General features: G+C 24.9%; 1 protein-coding gene across 1 annotated transcript; it reads left to right on the plus strand.

The window, feature by feature from the left end:
* The first annotated feature begins 4,257 nt into the window (after positions 1–4,257).
* Positions 4,258–8,946, plus strand: LOC126907431 (uncharacterized). Its single transcript, XM_050688751.1, has 6 exons — positions 4,258–4,309; positions 7,250–7,945; positions 8,005–8,058; positions 8,290–8,349; positions 8,572–8,691; positions 8,870–8,946. Exons 1-6 carry the CDS (start codon positions 4,258–4,260, stop codon positions 8,944–8,946), a joined length of 1,059 nt encoding a protein of 352 aa, XP_050544708.1.
* Positions 8,947–18,722: the final 9,776 nt, after the last annotated feature.

Consider the following 18,722-nt stretch of genomic DNA (forward strand, 5'->3'; position numbering starts at 1 on the left):
AGAATAATGTGTAACTAAAGATAATAAAAAAAAAAAATGTTTAAATTATTATTACTCTGCAAGTAATTGAGTGGGTTATGATAAAAAAATCACTCTGTATATTGTTGTAACTCAAAATTAATTGTAACCACCTCATTTTTTTTTTAATTATCAGGGTTTATTCTTTATGCTATATTTAGAGTAAAATATTTTTTTTTATAACATTTTCATATTTATGGCTATTTCAATATAAAAATATGTTAAAAACAGCCAGAACGTTAAATACACACAGATTATTGAATATTAATCAAATCGAATTTTAGAATTGACCTTATTATAACTAAAAGTTTACATTAAAAAAAAACTATGTTTGTGAAATTCTAAATTTAAATGACTTTTAAAAATGGTGACTTTCTGTGTAAATTGGTGTTAGAACTATTGTAGGTACTAGGAAAAATCCTAGATTTGTATCAATTAATAACAATACCATATGAAGCTTTAAGACATCATTAACTAATATTTATGATTATATAATATTCTATCTACTAAAATAAATCTTATATTATTCATTAAAATATTTTGTAATATTGTCATAATAATCAAATTAATTTATTTTTTATTTTTCAACTAAAATTATGGATTGAATAATTATAATATATATGTATAATGATATTGTATTGTAACATATAATTACATATATAATAATATAAAAAACTATTACAAAAACATAGTTTGAAGAAAACAAAAAACTTACTTTAAGCTATTTGATTTTAAATTGGTCATTTACTGTTTTTAAAATTTATTTTTTAAAATTGTCATTAAAATAAGAAAATTAAAAAAAAAATTGTTTTAATCTAAATATCGCATGAAGAATAAACCCTAAACATTAAAAAATAATGAGGTGGTCGTGCAACCACTTCTGAATTAATTATCATGAATTGTCACACTGTTAATAATAATCAGCCGTTTATTTTATTTATTTTTTCAATAAAATATTGGTTAATAACAAAGAAAGTATATCGTTATAGATCCTATATAAAAAAATTTAATATGTCTAGTTTATTAATGATATACGTTATAAATGTACATTCAGCTTAAATAATTATCAAAATCATAAGAAGATAAGTCAAATTAATATATCATTTTTAGTGTATATGTAAAATTATTTGATACGAATAGAAACTTTGTATGAATTTTTTATATTTTTATTATAATAATTAAACTCCATTAATTTTTGAATTACAAAAATTTATTTGTTAAAAGTAATCAACTAAATTAACTTAGTTAAAAAAGGTATTCATCACATATAAAGTGTTATTAAAAAAAAGTATAATTATAGGATATAACATAAAGACAAATAATGTACAGTTTACTAAGCTTAAATAGAAAGCAATAAATCACATAGTTAATAGCTCTTTATACGATTTCATTTTTTTAAAATACGTTCTTTGTCTCATTATGAGTATCCTCATATCTTGTTTGTTTTAATTTATTTTTAAAAATAAAACATTATTACCATGCTATACTAACACTTAAGGATTGCCTAGTGTTCAGTTCACAAACACCCCGAAGTTTAAAATTTTATTAGAAGATTAAATTTTATAATTTTTATTTTAAATTTTGCTATGTAAATGATTATTTTTACTACATTAAGACTATGATATAAAAAGTTCTTATTTAACTTACTAAACCAAACTGAATACATCATTATTGATTGGCCAAAAATATTACCTGCAAAAAAATGTATATACATATTTAGAATTACATATATTTGAGTATTTAAGTTAAATTAATACACATTAGTGAAAGCAATTGAGAGAGCAATATGTTATAGGCATAAAGTTACAACATTAAATATGTAAACAGTGTCATTATTTCATTAACAGAAGTTGAAAACAGGGTTTGAGACTTTATGCATTTATATAACTTGTTTGAATTGTTTCTAAGACACACAACTCCACAAAAAATTATAAATATGTTACGGATAGTTCTAATGTTAATAAAAGTTTTAAATATAATATAGGCAACAAAAACACGCACAATGTCTAAATAATAACTGCAACGGCACTACCCGAGAGGAAAAAAAAGGAATTTAAATAAACAAATATATATATATATTTAAAAACTCAGCACAGGGGGGTCGCGGCACAGTGGTGACGTGCCATAGTTAGATCAAGTATAATAATATCTGACAGTGATTAAAATCACAATAAAAAAAACGCTTCGATGCAAATCTTTAGATAGTGTATAATTTTAAAAAATTGGTGGATTATACCAAAAGCAACATGATCTGCTAGTTCTTTATTAATATCCTGATTCAGATAAAGATATATGTAAGAGATTATTAAAAAATATTATTTCTTATAAAAAAATTGTGTTGATCCATACACTATTTAATAAGTTATAGCATTATAAAATAAAAAATGTAAAAACAGGAATTTTCACACAAAAATAGTATTTGGTAACTATTTTCACCGTGAAGACAAAATAAAGTCCGAAATTTTTTTTTCCATGATAAAGTATATTACATTAGCTTTAATTTAAAATATATATATATATATATAAGTGTCAGACTTTCCGGAACACTTTCAAAATTTAAGTTAAAAATGTTAATTTTTTGTAAAAAGTTGTCATATTGAATCCCCCCTGTGGGCAGGTTAAGGGTCAGATTTATAAAAAAAATATGCAAATGATAGGTAAATACATCATGTATATATAAAAAAAATATATATTGATTTGTTCATTTTTGAAAAAGTTATGGCAGTTTTAAGTAAATAAAATTGAAAAAATTTCGAAAATTAGCGATTTTTAAATTTATAATTTTTTTGGAGGTTTCCCCCATTTACGGGGAATGAGAGAAATTTTTTCAATTTTTGAGGGTAATATCGATTCGGTGAGAGCTGAGAAAAAGTGGTAACAGACACAAAAAAAAACACATTATAGTAAAACCAATACCTTCTCAGCTTCGCATCGAAGCTAAAAATTAAACAAAAGAGATGAAATACAACTTATGTTTTTTAGTATTATATATAAATGTAGCTTTCAAAGTACAACAAGTGAAAACAGCGGATAGAGTTAGTTCGCGTAGGATGTCAGAAAAACAAGAGTGAGAGCGTTCACCGCCAGAGGTCACGACTGCCTTTCAGTATATACTTTGCACCCTAGCTAGATAGGGGGGGTATTCTAATCAGGCAGGGTCTCGCGATTTAATTAGACGGCTGATGAAAGAGACGAGGTGACCATGTATTAAACATATCGCAAAATATACGGTACCATGTCAAGTATATACAATTTCATAAAAATATTTTTACAAAATCGTAGAATAGAATTTATCCTGACTTTTTTAATTGGGTTCAAGCATGTTAACAGTGTGATAAGTTTTTTTATTAAAAAAAACTTAGCGTTTTACATATTCGAAATTCTACAGGGTGTTCAGTAAGTCAGGAAACGGGTTTCTATTGTTCTCATTGTTACAAACAATGAGAACAATAGAAACCCGTTTCCTGACTTACTGAACACCCTGTATATTATTTGGTAATTTAATTTTCGATAACCTAAACTATCGTTATTTTCGTTAGTTTTTACTTTGCTTTCTCCTTATTGTACAAATAAGTGCTCACGTGGGACGTAAACCAAACGATGACAAACACGAATTTGACTGTCGCATTAATATTATACCGAATGGTCGACATCAGTTGTTATATTGAACCTTTTTCTACCAATATGTGACTTTCCTCACTTTCAATGTTACTGCAAATTGAATGATCAGGAATCGTTACTACTTTATCTGTTTTATGATCTTGTTGCATCCTGAAATCTCCTCTTATTTACCATAATTACAGTCAAAAACTTACTAGCTTTTAAAGCTTATTAGTTTTTCATAGCTTTCGTCATGTGGCTATTAAATTAATTTTGTTTAATAATTTTTTGATAGATTTCGACTAATCAATCAAAAAAATGTATCTTGTAAAAAATATTTAAAAATATTAAAGAATTCAGCATGTTATGTTAGCAGTATTATCGACTATATTATTATTAAGGTCAGACTGTTGTGATATATTTGACACGAATCAGTACGCAACGGTTACTTTTAGAGAGTTATTGTTAGAATTTTTTTCCGAATCCTAAATAACAATGCCGTATGACATGAGTAGTTGAAACAATTCTTTAAATAAAATAATTTTGAGAAATATATATATTTATATATATATACAAAATATGAACAGCTGTAGTCAGCTTTCTATCTAGAATTAATCCTAAATATTTTACTTCCGTAGAATGAGGAATAATACTGTTGCTGATAAAAACAGGACACTCAAGATTCTTAAGCGTAAGTGTAACAAAAGAGAACTTTGCTTCATTTTTTTTTATTGACTCTTTAAATATTATAAATATTTATGAGAAGTCATATTTATATGTGAATGAAGTTATTTATTAATAGTGTGGTGGTTTATTTATTTAAATAATATTTGTATATCAAAGGTAAAAGTATCAAAAATTTTTGTTTTAAATATTGTTAAGTTATATATATAGTATACATTGTATACGTGGTGTACAGAGTTGTAAGTTAAACATTTCTTAATAATCGGATATCATTTGTATAAAAAACAGAAATTTAATAAAATAAATGTATAAAATTGTTTTATGGTAATTTGAAAATAGTTTATTGATGGTTATGTTAGCCGTCAATCAAAATTAGAGTCCGAATTTTACGTGCATCTAAACAGTTTAAAATTTTATACATATAATCATGAAAAATCCTTTAAATTTGCTTTCAATTATGTTATTAAAATTAATAAAACAAATTTTTCATCAAATAATGCTTTTATGGATTTTTATGCAAAAATAAAAAAATGATTTAAAATAAACTCTATTGGCAATGTAAGAGCTACTTATTAAAATTTAGCACTTCTATTATTAAAGAGAGTTTACAATCACTCATATTTCATTTTTGCTTTACCACAATAGTTTTTTATTTATTGGTATTTAATAAAAAAAGTTATTAAAATTATTAAATAATTTTAGTTCTGAAAAATAATTATACTTTTATTTTGTAAGTAATTGCGTATAACTCATTCTTATTCTTCGTGTTACTTTTTATAAAATACAAAATAATTTATATAATAACAAAACAACTAAATAATGTTATTATGTAGTTTTCATATTATTGGTAATTCGTCTATTCCAACCCAACAAATTACTTACAAAATATAAATTATAATGAAAATATTGGTTATTTTAATTTCAAGTTTTTTTTGGTTCATCCTTTATATCTTTTAAAAGTGTCAACTATATTTTTTAATGGAAATATACATATTTATTCAGCGTATAAAATAGAATATGATCAAGTTTAGCGATGCATTGACTATAGTATTCTTACTTAATTTGGAAATAAGTTTTGGTGTATTAGATTTATGTGGTTTATATTAATTTATACATGATAGTGGATTTCCTAAAGACTTTGTTGTATGCTGTTATGTGGTTAAATAGCTGATCTCGAAACCAGAGGTGTTTGTAGAAGAGGACATAGGAGTACATGCCCTTCTACATTGATTTAGATATGCTCATATTTTATCTACCAATGTAATAATGAAAGATGAAATAGTAATTAATATCAATTGAAAATTTTGTTTGGTTGTCAATGATACCGTATGTTTATAAAACTTTGATTGATGTAGTTATTTTGAGAAGAAAAATTTAATGTCCCGTAAGGTTTTTTCTCAGAAACGTTATAAATTACTATTAAGAATTACAAATACTTTGAAAATAATCTTTTTGATTCATTTTAATGCGCAGGGAAATATTCTGCTATTTTTACGTTAATGTATCCTGTTTTTAATTTTTTTAATTAGATTTAAAAATATCAAAATAACATAAATCCAGCAAATAAGGGTTGCGACATAATTAAGACAAGTGTTGATAATATTTGACAGTGATTAACATCACTATCATAAAAACGCTTTAATTCGATACTATTAAGTTTTACAATAATTTGTGTATTTGTAACTTTATAATTTCTATGCCTTTTTTTAAATTTCAATCGAATATTAAACTGAAAAGTTTTTTTTTATTGTCATTTTTTAATTTGAGTGATGATTTCATTTAAAAAAACGACATTAGACATATATATAATTAAATGTAGTAAATTTTAAAATCTGATATAAATTTAAAAAATACAGTCGTTTAAAAACCTTTTAAAAAATTGAATTGACAAAAAAAATTTTACAAGCTTCGTGGTTTTTTCAAACTTTTTCTTTAAATTGGATTTCTATAAAAAAATTATTGCCTCTAAAATACCACATTAAAATTTCATTACGATCAGTGTTTAAAAAAAAATTTATTGAACTTTTGAAACAGAAAAAAAATATTTTTTTCAAAGAGAACATTATAATATATGTTCTATTATATAATAAGATGTTTAAATATATCTATCTTAAGACAATAAGCTAATGCAGCTACTACAGTGGTCGGTAATGTAATGATAAGAAGTTGAATTTCATATAATTAATTTAAAAGTGAATATATAAATAAATAACTAAATTGATAATAAGTAAATTATTGTTGCATTAACATTCGATAAAATTATGACAGTTAATACAACAATTTTTCAGTTTATACATATATTATAGATCCTTAATATAATTTGATATAGATTTCTTTGCCTACTGAAAAAAAAAAAAAATAATGTTAATACTCAAGTTAACCCTTTACACCGTACAACTATATTATATCGTTATAGCAAAATAGATATGAAAGTTGTTTAAATAAATAGTATATATTAATTTAAATTATTATCCAAATTTGTCATTATATGTTTGATATATTTCTATAAGAAGTTCACTAACATAACAACTATATTTTCTTATTTCAAGAAAATATGATGCCTTAATTATAAGCTTACATCACTTTACTCTTCTATAATTATGACGGTTTAAATAATAGTTTTGTTTTTTTGCAAATATGATGTAAATTCTATAAAAATCATTTTAAAACAAATTTATAATATGTATATTACACTTCCAATTTTGCCATTATTTAATTAAATAAAAATCTCTAATGACTTCATCTAGTTTAAAAAAAAAATCTGATCATGAAAAAATCTTTTCAATTTTTAAATTTTTTTAATACTATCCATATTTATACTATTAACAGGAACAAAAAAAACTCAAAAAGAATCACAAGTATATACAATAGTTTTAAAAAAATGATGGATTGAAATATTTAAATGATGTAGCATACATTAAATATTCGCAAAAACCCAATTATTTAGGTCAACTTCTTGAAACAATTGATAAAAATAAATGTAACAATCGAATTCGATCATTGACTATATTTTTAGCTTGTTCTTACATAAAAGATTTAAAAAAGCTATTTTTTTTACTCATACAATTTGGACAGCACTGTAATAGTTTGATTAAAGCAATTAATTCAATAGCAGTTGGGTATAGTTGCGCTATAAAATTATTGGAAATATTACAAAAAATTCCATCGTTTACAAAATTGATGAAAGAAACACTTTATGTATTGTGCTATATGCACACAGTTTCATGGAAAAATGGTAAAAAAAAATATTTTGTTTTTCAAGATTTATTTTTAAATTTAGAAAATTTTAACAACGACTCAAAACAACATCTTCCTTTGAAATATAATTCATCAGCAACAATCAATTTTTTAGATTATATTTTTAAATTTTTGTCTGATAGAGATAGAGACACTATAAGGGATTGTATATTATTTTGTCGTTTTGAAGAATTTGATTTAGCATCGCAATGGATAGAATGGTATGAAGAATATAAATACAAAAATTGTAAAGACGAAACATTTCAATTCTACGATTACCTAAGTCAAAAAATTAATTTGAAAATAAATTCTATAATTATAAATAAATTTCATGATCTAGGGTTTCAGTATGATCTAAAAAACCAACAAGTCGGTATACCTCTTCCAAATGAGTATTGCATTGGCGGTATGAATTGAAAAATAATTAATTTAAACTATTTTTAAAAGAATATTTTTTATATATAGAATTAAAATTGTTCACGAGACCTAAAATAATTCAAAATGAATCGGGAAATAAAGGTATAAATATAATTGTAAATTATAATATAATCTACATAAACATTTTAAAATTTTAAAATTAATGTACTTGTTTTTAAAATTTATATTAATTTTTATTCCTATGTACATATTTTAAATTTTACAAAAAATTACTATGTCAAAGAATTTTTATATAATTGAATGGTTTCTTCAATGTTTTAGTTTTATAAACAAGTATTTGTATTTTTTTATATTATATTTATTTTTTATTAGAAGTGAATAATGTACCTCAAACTAATGAAGAACTACAACTAATCGACTTTCTCGGACAAGGTAAATTGATTCAATTGTAGATAAATAATTTTTTATCAATTTTATATTTAGTAAGTGTTAATTAGAAATACAAATTAAACTAACTTTATTATTATTATTATTATTATTTTGCCTTGTGTTGTCACAAAATAATGATATGATATTTTCAAAACGATTATTTCGAAATTCTAGTTATATAAAAAAGTTTTTGTATTTTGATATATTCAATTTATTTTTTATTAGAAGTGAATAATGTACCTCAAACTAACAAAGATTTACAAATAATCAATAATCCCGAACAAGGTANGAATAATGTACCTAAAACTTATGAAGAACGACATCTAATCGATTTTCTCAGACAAGGTAAACTTTTCAATCGTAAAATAATTTTTTATGGATTTTGCAATAATTGCGAGATAATTAAAAATACAAGTTAAACTGAACCTGATAATTTTTCAATTTTAATAAATAGTAATATGAAATGTACAAATTAATAAGTTTTCGTAGTATAATTTATTTAATAATTTTATATTTTATTAAGGATTAAATCCTGTTGATTCATATGAAGTTTTGTTAGAGCCAATGGAAACTTATGAAAATCTAATAAAATATCTTTAATCGGTGTTTTTATGTGTAATTGCTACTTTTTTCATGTCGTAATAATTTTATTATTTTTTATTTGAATATAAAAATAAAATAATCGACATAACCTTTGATGCATCAAAGCTGGTCCTCGAATGCAGGGAAACTTTAGAATCACTATCGAGGTTCAACAAAGTTACACTAGCGTGGGTACCGGGACACAACGGTGTCACTGGAAATGAGAATGCTGACTTTCTAGCCAGGAAAGGAGCAGAGAACACCTATGTTGGACCAGAACCAGTGGTAGGACTCACTGAGCAATCGCACAAAGCGTTACCCAAGAATTGGTGCAGAGAAAAACACAGGAAATTCTGGAAGTACTTGGTAGTACCTAGACAATCTAAAATGTTTATCAAGACCCCTGGTTTATTGCTGGATGATCTTAATAGCATGACTAGACATCAAATAAGCACCCTGACTGGTCTACTGACAGGACATGATCACCTGCTTAAGCATCTTAACGCAATGGGGGTATCGGAATCACCATTGTGCAGGAAGTGTGAAGTAGAAGAGGAAGACTCATTTCACATCATGTGCGAATGTGAAGCCTTGTCCACACTAAGATCAAACTACTTGAATAAACCATTTCCTGAAAAAGAGGATATTAAAAACCTAAAACCCAGAGAGATACTTAATTTCGCCAGAAAGACAGGACTCTTTGGTCATCTTTAGAGGTGACTTTATGGTTGGTAATGTATTAACACTTTGGTGATAACACTTAGGTGGGTAAACCGAATCAAGACAATTCGGTATGAGGTGCGCACAATGGACCAACAGGTCTGAGTGCATGGGCATTATGTCCACCTCAATAATAACTAAAACTAAAACTAAACCTTTGATGCATAGCTAGAGGCTATTAATTTGATCCTGAAGTTTTTTTAGTTGTAATCCATACTCGATTATCCCTTTTGCTATCAAAGTCACGCTATATCTTTTGTCAATTATGACTATCAATAGATATTAATTCTGTATTGTCAGTTAATGTATTGAAAAACTCACAATAATGTGATCTACTCTTATTGATAGTAAATGAAGTGTATTTACAAATATGGACGTCATAAAAACCAATTAGCTACCTGCATTTTATATTTAATAAACGAATAGTTATATTAAAAATTCAAATCATATTAACTGTTAAATTAAAAACTATAAGGATTTATTAAATTCAATAAATATGTTTCCATTTAAAAAAACAAAGTTGACACTCTTAAAGGCATAATGGAAAAATTATTATATAGCTAATAATTCAAAAATAATGTTATTATAACAATTTTTTAATTATTTTTATTCTGTAGGCAATTAAGTGAATTATTATAAAAAAATCACTCAGTATATCATTGCTCTAAAATATATACAGAGTATTTCACAATGTATGATAAATGTAATAACTTTTGAAACTATTAATATTTTAAATTTAATCTTCACCATTAAAGATTAGTGTTACATTAAATAGTATTCTTGTCGAATATCTTATTATATTGAATAAAACAGAGTATTTAATTAATTAGTATTTTTCGACCCATGAACTAATACCAAAGAAATCTTTTAATAGTACTATTCAAACTTTTAAGTTCAATTACAAGCTATTATTCGAGCGTGGATAATTTTCATTGAAAAAGTTACACGCCTATTACCGATATTTAATATGAGAAAATTTCGATTTCTTGTTACCTTTTAAATGTATGATATCTTAAAAAAAATATATATAAAAATTTCAATTTTTCACAAACTTTAAAATGCTTTAGGAAATTTATTACTTAACATTAATAAGAGATTTCTTTATCAATTTTTCCTTAAAATCTACTCTACAAAATTAAAACAATTTTGAATTTTTTTTACATTTTTTATTTGTTAATAAATGGAATAAAAGGGAAGAAAAATAAGATAAAGTTGACATCCTTATAAAGTATAAGGGATGAACATACATTTTTTTTATGATTGATAAATTGAACTAAAAGATACTAGTAAAAAAATTATTAATATTATTTTTACTTTTCTATCAATTAAGTGGTTAATAATAAGTGAATTACTCTGTATATATATTAGATTGTCCTTTAATTTTGGTCATTTACAAAAAACCTTGTTTGCACAATTTTTGTTTTCATTGATGTGAAAAATTAGTTACAACTTTTCACACTTCTATCTTAATTTTAACCCGTGGCTGTATGCACTTGAAATTTGCTGTTTAAATAATGTGGATTGTTTTGAAATATTGTCCTGAATGTTGTAAAATATGAAACTTACGTCAATTAACGCAGAATTTTATGAAATTTACATAGAGAAGTTGAAATTTTGCTAAACTGTAATTTGTGCGTACATGTTGTTAAAATTCTTCAAGTTGTTAATATTTGTATGTAAAATTCAAGTTTTTTACCATAAATTTTTTATTATATCATACACATATGTAGTATTATACTCTACAACGTCGTATGCCAGTTGGTATACGTGATGCTATAAAAATGATCATAAGAAGTGGTGTACAAGTGTGAAATCGACTAATTCACTAGAATGAAAAATTGTTATTTTTGACGTTGAGTGCAAGTCAAAATTTTTAATTACTATTTTTGGCATAGGAAGGGTTAAATTAAAATAATGGATATAGCCCTTCATTATTAAGTAATAGTATTAAATGATTACCGAATATGAAGTATAAAACGTTTGTATTTGTATAATGAGAAACTCGAATGTTTTGTTAGCAGTTAAAAATAACAGATGAATGTGTACACATATCATATAACAATACTAGATCAACAAACAAATATCATACTGTTGTAATATGAAAATCAAAATATTAAAATATTGCAATCGTTTTGAGTATTATAGATAAATATTAATGATTTATATAAATACTATTGATTAATAAAGGTATTACATAAATTCTTTCGTTACTTAAATATTACAAAATTGGTAGTTGTTAAAACCTTTCATAATATTGAAATAACTATATAATAACCCATTTGTAATAAAATATACATATAATCTTAAATAATATAACTTATCGATATTTTGATACTACGCATTGTAAAATGAATAAAAAATATCATAGTCCTGATTTTCATCGTATTACGCGCATATGGATCGCCTGTGATTTTGTCCTTCGTATATGATCGGCGAAATACGACTATTGTCGAATGCACATTAACGACGCGCGTTTTTCGAATTGATAATTCTGATGTGATATCAATGATAGATATGATTTATAAGTAATAATTAATTAAACTAAATTACTTGATAACAATGTATTGTAAAGATATTTACAGTAAGCTTCATTGTGGATACTTATATTAGATACTATGTTTTTTATTTTTTGTAATTTTTACTATATTTTAATAATATAACAATGTAAATAATTTCGATTGTTTACATTGTCGATTAAATGTGTGCTATATAAACAAGTATACAGACTTGTTTTTTCGTGTTCTAACATTGAATTAACATCTCTTTTACTTGTTAATAACAATTCTTATTATTTGTAAGAAATTGTTTTGTTGTGAAATGATTTGTACCATCAAGTGTAATACAAGTCACTAGTAAATAAAACTGGTGCAATTTTTAATTTTAAAAAGGAGTAGTATTAATTTTATTAAAATCTATACTTAAATTATATAAACTATTTTACTTTGTAAAATACCGAACTGATGTTATAAGGGACTTGAAATTATTGTGGCATAATTCCCTAGAGTAATATAATAAAATTAGTCATTCTTATAACTTGATACATATACTTGTCGTTTTATTTCAATGTTATAACTTCTATATTTAAATTCATAGATCCAATTAATTTAATTAACAAGAAAAACTTTCAATGTTTTTATTGATTAATATTTAATGAACTCATTATAGCTCATAATATATTATTTAATTTTTTAATTAATTATAAAACTTGAAAATTTTATTAAATATAATGGAAACAAAAATAGGAGATGAACAAATTTCCTTATTTGAGACGTTGTTTAATTACTTACCAATTTTCGTTTACGCTCCTCAGCGTAAACAAACATTTATTATGACTCAACGTATTATTTGCAGCGGTCGACGTCTGCCGTGCGACACTTATTGGACTTTGCACTGTGGCGTATGACACACGATGTTTACCAGTTGAGCTACCAAGTATCAACTTTAGTAGGTTGACGGTTGATAAAGGTGGCGTGGGAGGGGCATCGTATATTACTAAGCGAAGTGGAACCGTGTCACTAGGAAGTTATTTCTTTATTAATTAATTCTATTAAAACATTAATTCTATTATAAATAGCATATAGATTCTAAATTTATTCACCTAAATTTAACCAATTTTGTATGGCTTATCATTGAAAGAAATCGGTTCTGTGAGAGCTGAGAAAAAGTGGTAAAAGACACAAAAAAAAAAAAAAAAAACATAGTAAAATTAATACCTTCTCAGCTTTGCATAGAAACTAAAAAAAATTTGTCCCGCCACCGTTTTTTCTATGAGGAAATGGCTATCGTATTTTTTATATAAAAATCACTGTTTAACATGAAATATTTTAATACTTAAAACTGCTATAATTTTCTGATAAATTAAAAATTAAAAATATTTCTTTTAGCTTCGATGAGAAGCTAAGAAGGTATTGGTTTTACTATAATGTGTTTTTTCTTTTGTGTCTATTACCACTTTTTCTCAGCTCTCACCGAACCGATTTCTTTCAATGATACGTCAAAATATCACATGCTATTTAACTACAGCTACCATTTGCACGTAGAAGATAATTTGTCGGGACTAATTTTTTAGTTTTGATGCGAAGCTGAAAAGGTATTAATTTTACTGTGGTGTTTTTTTTTTTATTATTTATTTATTTTATTGTTGTTGTCTGATAGCACTTTTTCTCTGCTCTCACTTAACCTATTTCTTTCAACAATACGCCAAAAGATCAGAAATCGTATCTAGTCAAAGACATTACCCTAAAAATTGAATAAATTTCCCTAGTTCCCCGTAAATGGTGAAAAATGGTTCCCCATTTACACCAAAATCTACATGATCTCCTATTTCCTTATTTATATCCTGATTGCAAATTTAAAAATCGCTAATTTTCGAAATTTTTTCTTTTTTTTAATTAAAACTGCCATTACCAAATCAATAAAACTTTTTTTTTTTACTTGCATGATGTCTTTATCTATCATTTTGTATATTTTTTTTATAAATCTGAATCTTTACCTCCCAACAGAAGGGGTTTTAAATGATAACTTTTTCACAAAAAATTTACTTTTTCAACTTAATTTTTGAAAGTTTTCCGGAAAGTCTGACACTTTCATATATATCTTAAATTAAAGCTAATGTAATATACTTTATTATGGGAAAAAAAATTTCGGACTTTATTTTGTCTTCGCGGTGAAAACACATACCAAAGTTAATAAAAAAATACGATTTTTATAAAAAAATTCTTTTTTATATTTTTAACTTTATAATACTATAACTTTTTGGAAAATGTATGGATCAATATAATTATTTTTTTTATGGATGCATGATGTTTTTACCTATCATTTGGTATACTTTTTTTATAAATCTGACCTATCACCTGACTAATTTTTTTATGAGAAATAATATTTATGTCCCTTTTTCATTCAACATACTTTATCTTAATCAGGATATTAATAAGGAAATAGCATATCATGTAAAGCTATATGAATAGTCCATTAATTTTTTTAAATTGAACACTATCTACAAATTTTGCATCGAAGTGTTTCTTATGATATCACTGTCATATATCACCTATACTTGTCCCAACTATGCCACGTCTACACTATGCCGTGACCATAATGTGCTACTTTTTTTAGCTTCGATGCGAAGCTGAGAAGGTATTAATATTACCATGATGTGTTTTTTTCTTTTATGACTGTTGCCAATTTTTCTCAGCTCTCACTGGACCGATTTTTTTCAACCATACGTCAAAAGATCACAAATCGTATTTAGTTGAAGACATTACCTTTAAAAATTGAAAAAAGTTACAAATTTAAAAATCGGTAAATTTTGTCTTTTTTTTCACTTTTTTTTCTTAAAACTTCCATAACTTTTTGAAAAATAAACAAATCAACATAATTTTTTTTTTTACTAAAACCTTAGATATTTTCCTTTTGTTTGATATCATTTTGTTGCAAATTTAACACTTAACCTGCTCATGGTGGGGGATTTAAAATAGCAACTTTTTTACAAAAATTAACTTTTTCAACTTAATTTTTGAAAATGTTCCGGAAATACTGCATCCTTCAAACATATATAAAATTAAAGCTTATTTTATGTACTATAAAATGAAAAAAAAAATTTGTCCCTACACTTTATCTTCTGCATGTAAACGGCTGCCGTAGTTAAAAAAACGCTATTTTTGTGTTAAAATTTTCGATTTTCGATTTTAAATTTTCAACTTTCAACTTAAAAATGCTATAACTTTTCGAAAAATGTATGTATCAGCACAATTTTTTTTTTCTAAATATATTATAAGTATATATTTCATTTGACATACTTTTTATTAAAATTAGACAAATTCCCCTTATATAGGGGGCGTTCAAAACTTGAAATATTGTAAAAAACATAAATCTTTTTAAACTGAACTTTTGAAAATGTTCCGGGAATACTGCGTCCTTTAAACATATATCAAATCAAAGCTTATGTTATATACTATCAAATGAAAAAAAAAAAATTGTCCCAACATCTTATCTTCTATGTGCAAATGGCTGTCGAAAATTAAAAAAAAATGTAATGTTTGTGATAAAAATCACCTTCTATCGGAATGTTTTTTATACTTAAAACAGCCATAACTTTTTCAAATATTAACAAATCAAAATAATATTTTTTTGTATTAAAACCTTAGATATTTCCCTTTCATTTGTTATAATTTTTTTTGAAAATCTAACACTTATTCTGCTCACTGGAGGGATTTAAAATAGTAACTTTTTTACAAAAAATAACTTTTTCAACTTAATTTTTGAAAATGTTCCGGAAATACTGCGTCCTTTAAACATATATCAAATCAAAGCTTATGTTATATACTATCAAATGAAAAAAAAAAAATTGTCCCAACATCTTATCTTCTATGTGCAAATGGCTGTCGAAAATTAAAAAAAAATGTAATGTTTGTGATAAAAATCACCTTCTATCGGAATGTTTTTTATACTTAAAACAGCCATAACTTTTTCAAATATTAACAAATCAAAATAATATTTTTTTGTATTAAAACCTTAGATATTTCCCTTTCATTTGTTATAATTTTTTTTGAAAATCTAACACTTATTCTGCTCACTGGAGGGATTTAAAATAGTAACTTTTTTACAAAAAATAACTTTTTCAACTTAATTTTTGAAAATGTTCCGGAAATACTGCGTCTTTTAAACATATATCAAATTAAAGCTTACTTTATGTATTATAAAACTAAAAACAAAAATTTGTCCCTTCTTCTATGTCATCTTCTATGCACAAATGGCTACCGTATTCAAAAATATGCTATTTTAACAAATTTTTTATTTTTAAATTAAACACTATTTACAGATTTGCATCGATGCGTTTTTTATGATAGTGATTTTAATCACTGTCAGATATCATCTATACTGGACCCAACTATGTCACGACCCCACTGTGCTGGGTTTTTTTTAAAATAACACCATTTACCTTTATATATTTATATATTATATTTATATTCATATATTACACTTATAAATCATAAAACTTGTAATGAGAATATAAATAAGGAAATAGGAGTTCATGTAGCTTTTGGAATAGTCCACCGATTTTTTAAAAATAAACACTATCTACAGATTTGCATCGAAACATTTTTTATGATTTTTTTTGATTTTAATCACTGTCAGATATCACTATACTTGACTCAACTATGCCACGTCACCACTATGCCGCGACTCCATGTGCTGGATTTTTTTACTTCATTTGTGTGTACCACTACTAGTCTATAAAATGCCAAGTTTATTGGTAACATGTTACTGTATAAATAATTTCTAAATAAAACATATGACGTTGCATAGTTGGGATAAGTATAGATTGTAAGAAACGTTTCAATGCTTCAAATAGTGTTTAATTTAAAAAATTTATTGGATTATTTAAAATGCAAAATGAATTTTTATTTCCTTATTAATATCCTGATAACAAGTTAAATTATATATAATTGTTATATGTGAATATATATTTATTATAGCAATTAAATAAGGTAAGAAATTGTTATATAATAATTTAGTATTATAATTTTTTCGTATAAATTATAAAAAATTATAAAGTAGTTATTATTTTTATAGCAATCATGAATGGATGTTGAAGAACTTGAGGCAATATTTAAAAAAAAAAAAAATTGCTTACGTCTTATATAAATATTTACTGGTCTACAAGAAATTTTCATTAGAGACCAAAATATACTTTTTTAAACCAATTATTGCGCCCATTTCAAATCTGTAATTAGAGTTTCGCATATGGACAAAATAATAACATAACACTTCTAATGAATATATAATCAGGCCATAGACATCCGCTCTGTTCACCGTACGTGCACCCTTCAACAATCAAATGTTACTATTTATTATTCATAGTTAAAGAACCCTTTTTTAATGTAAAAAAAATTATGAAATTCCTAGAAAATTTGAAATAAATGAAAACCAGAAGATGAAGAATATGAGCGTATCTAGAAGGGATTACAAGAAGGATACAAGAAAGACCCAGGGATTGACCACTCGGCCTGTTTCGATCGAACCCTACAACGGACACGTCGTAATCGTCATCTGGTTCTCACGAGCTATATTCATTTAAAACTGTAGAAAAATTATATATATATTTATTAATATTAAAGTTTGTGTTCATTAACTAAGAACAATATCTCTCTGTAAGCTTCACGTGATACAATTACCTTCTAACTATTACACAATTGTTTTATATAATCATATGTGAAGTTACATTAATTATACCATTAATTATTATTAATAATATTATTTTATTATCAACAACTGTCAGGCTTTGCGTTTGTTTTATCATTATTCTACACGCCTAAAGGATAACTAAAAGCTCGGGTAAGAACATTCAAACTTAGCTTGAAATCAATATTAACAGGTACAGACCTGCGAACAACACACCCCGAGAAAAATAACAAGAATAATTCTTCATATTCAATACCCCTTTCCTATTACTATTTTTTGGTTTACGACAATTATATATTGTATATATATATTACATATTATATATATATTGGTCTATAATCAGTGAAAATATTTTACTGATACGATTTTAATTTAAATTCAGTATAAAAACGAATTTTATATTTTTATTAATTTGGAGATTTTTAATTTAAAAAAGTTTTTTTTATGTTGACATTTTTTACTGTAGTATAATTTTGAGATATTTATCTTAACACGTTGATGGACAGTCACTGCTATAGAAGTTATTGTGTTTTAAGTCGTAATTTGACTATAACTGCTATAAAAATGATATGGTATAACAGTTATTTGGTTATACGAGTAGAAAAAAGTCACCAGTGGACTACAACCTCTATAGCAGTTACACTTTTTTTTGTTTTCATTGTTTTAGTATCATATTTATAAAGAAAAAAGCTCTGATGCATTTTTTATTCCAAACAATTATTAATGAGATATTAAAGTGAATCTGTAATTACAGCCAAAAGCGTGACTGCTATAACAGTCATATTCGTCAATGTGTTAATTTTTAAAGAATTTTTTTCCAATATTTGATGATCATGAGTTCAAAAAGCTTAAAATCGTGTTATTTTGACATATTTATCATTAAAATCGTTCAT

This window comes from Daktulosphaira vitifoliae, unplaced genomic scaffold (genome assembly GCF_025091365.1).
Source record: "Daktulosphaira vitifoliae isolate Bord-2020 unplaced genomic scaffold, ASM2509136v1 Scaffold_1, whole genome shotgun sequence".
Classification (NCBI taxonomy): domain Eukaryota; kingdom Metazoa; phylum Arthropoda; class Insecta; order Hemiptera; family Phylloxeridae; genus Daktulosphaira; species Daktulosphaira vitifoliae.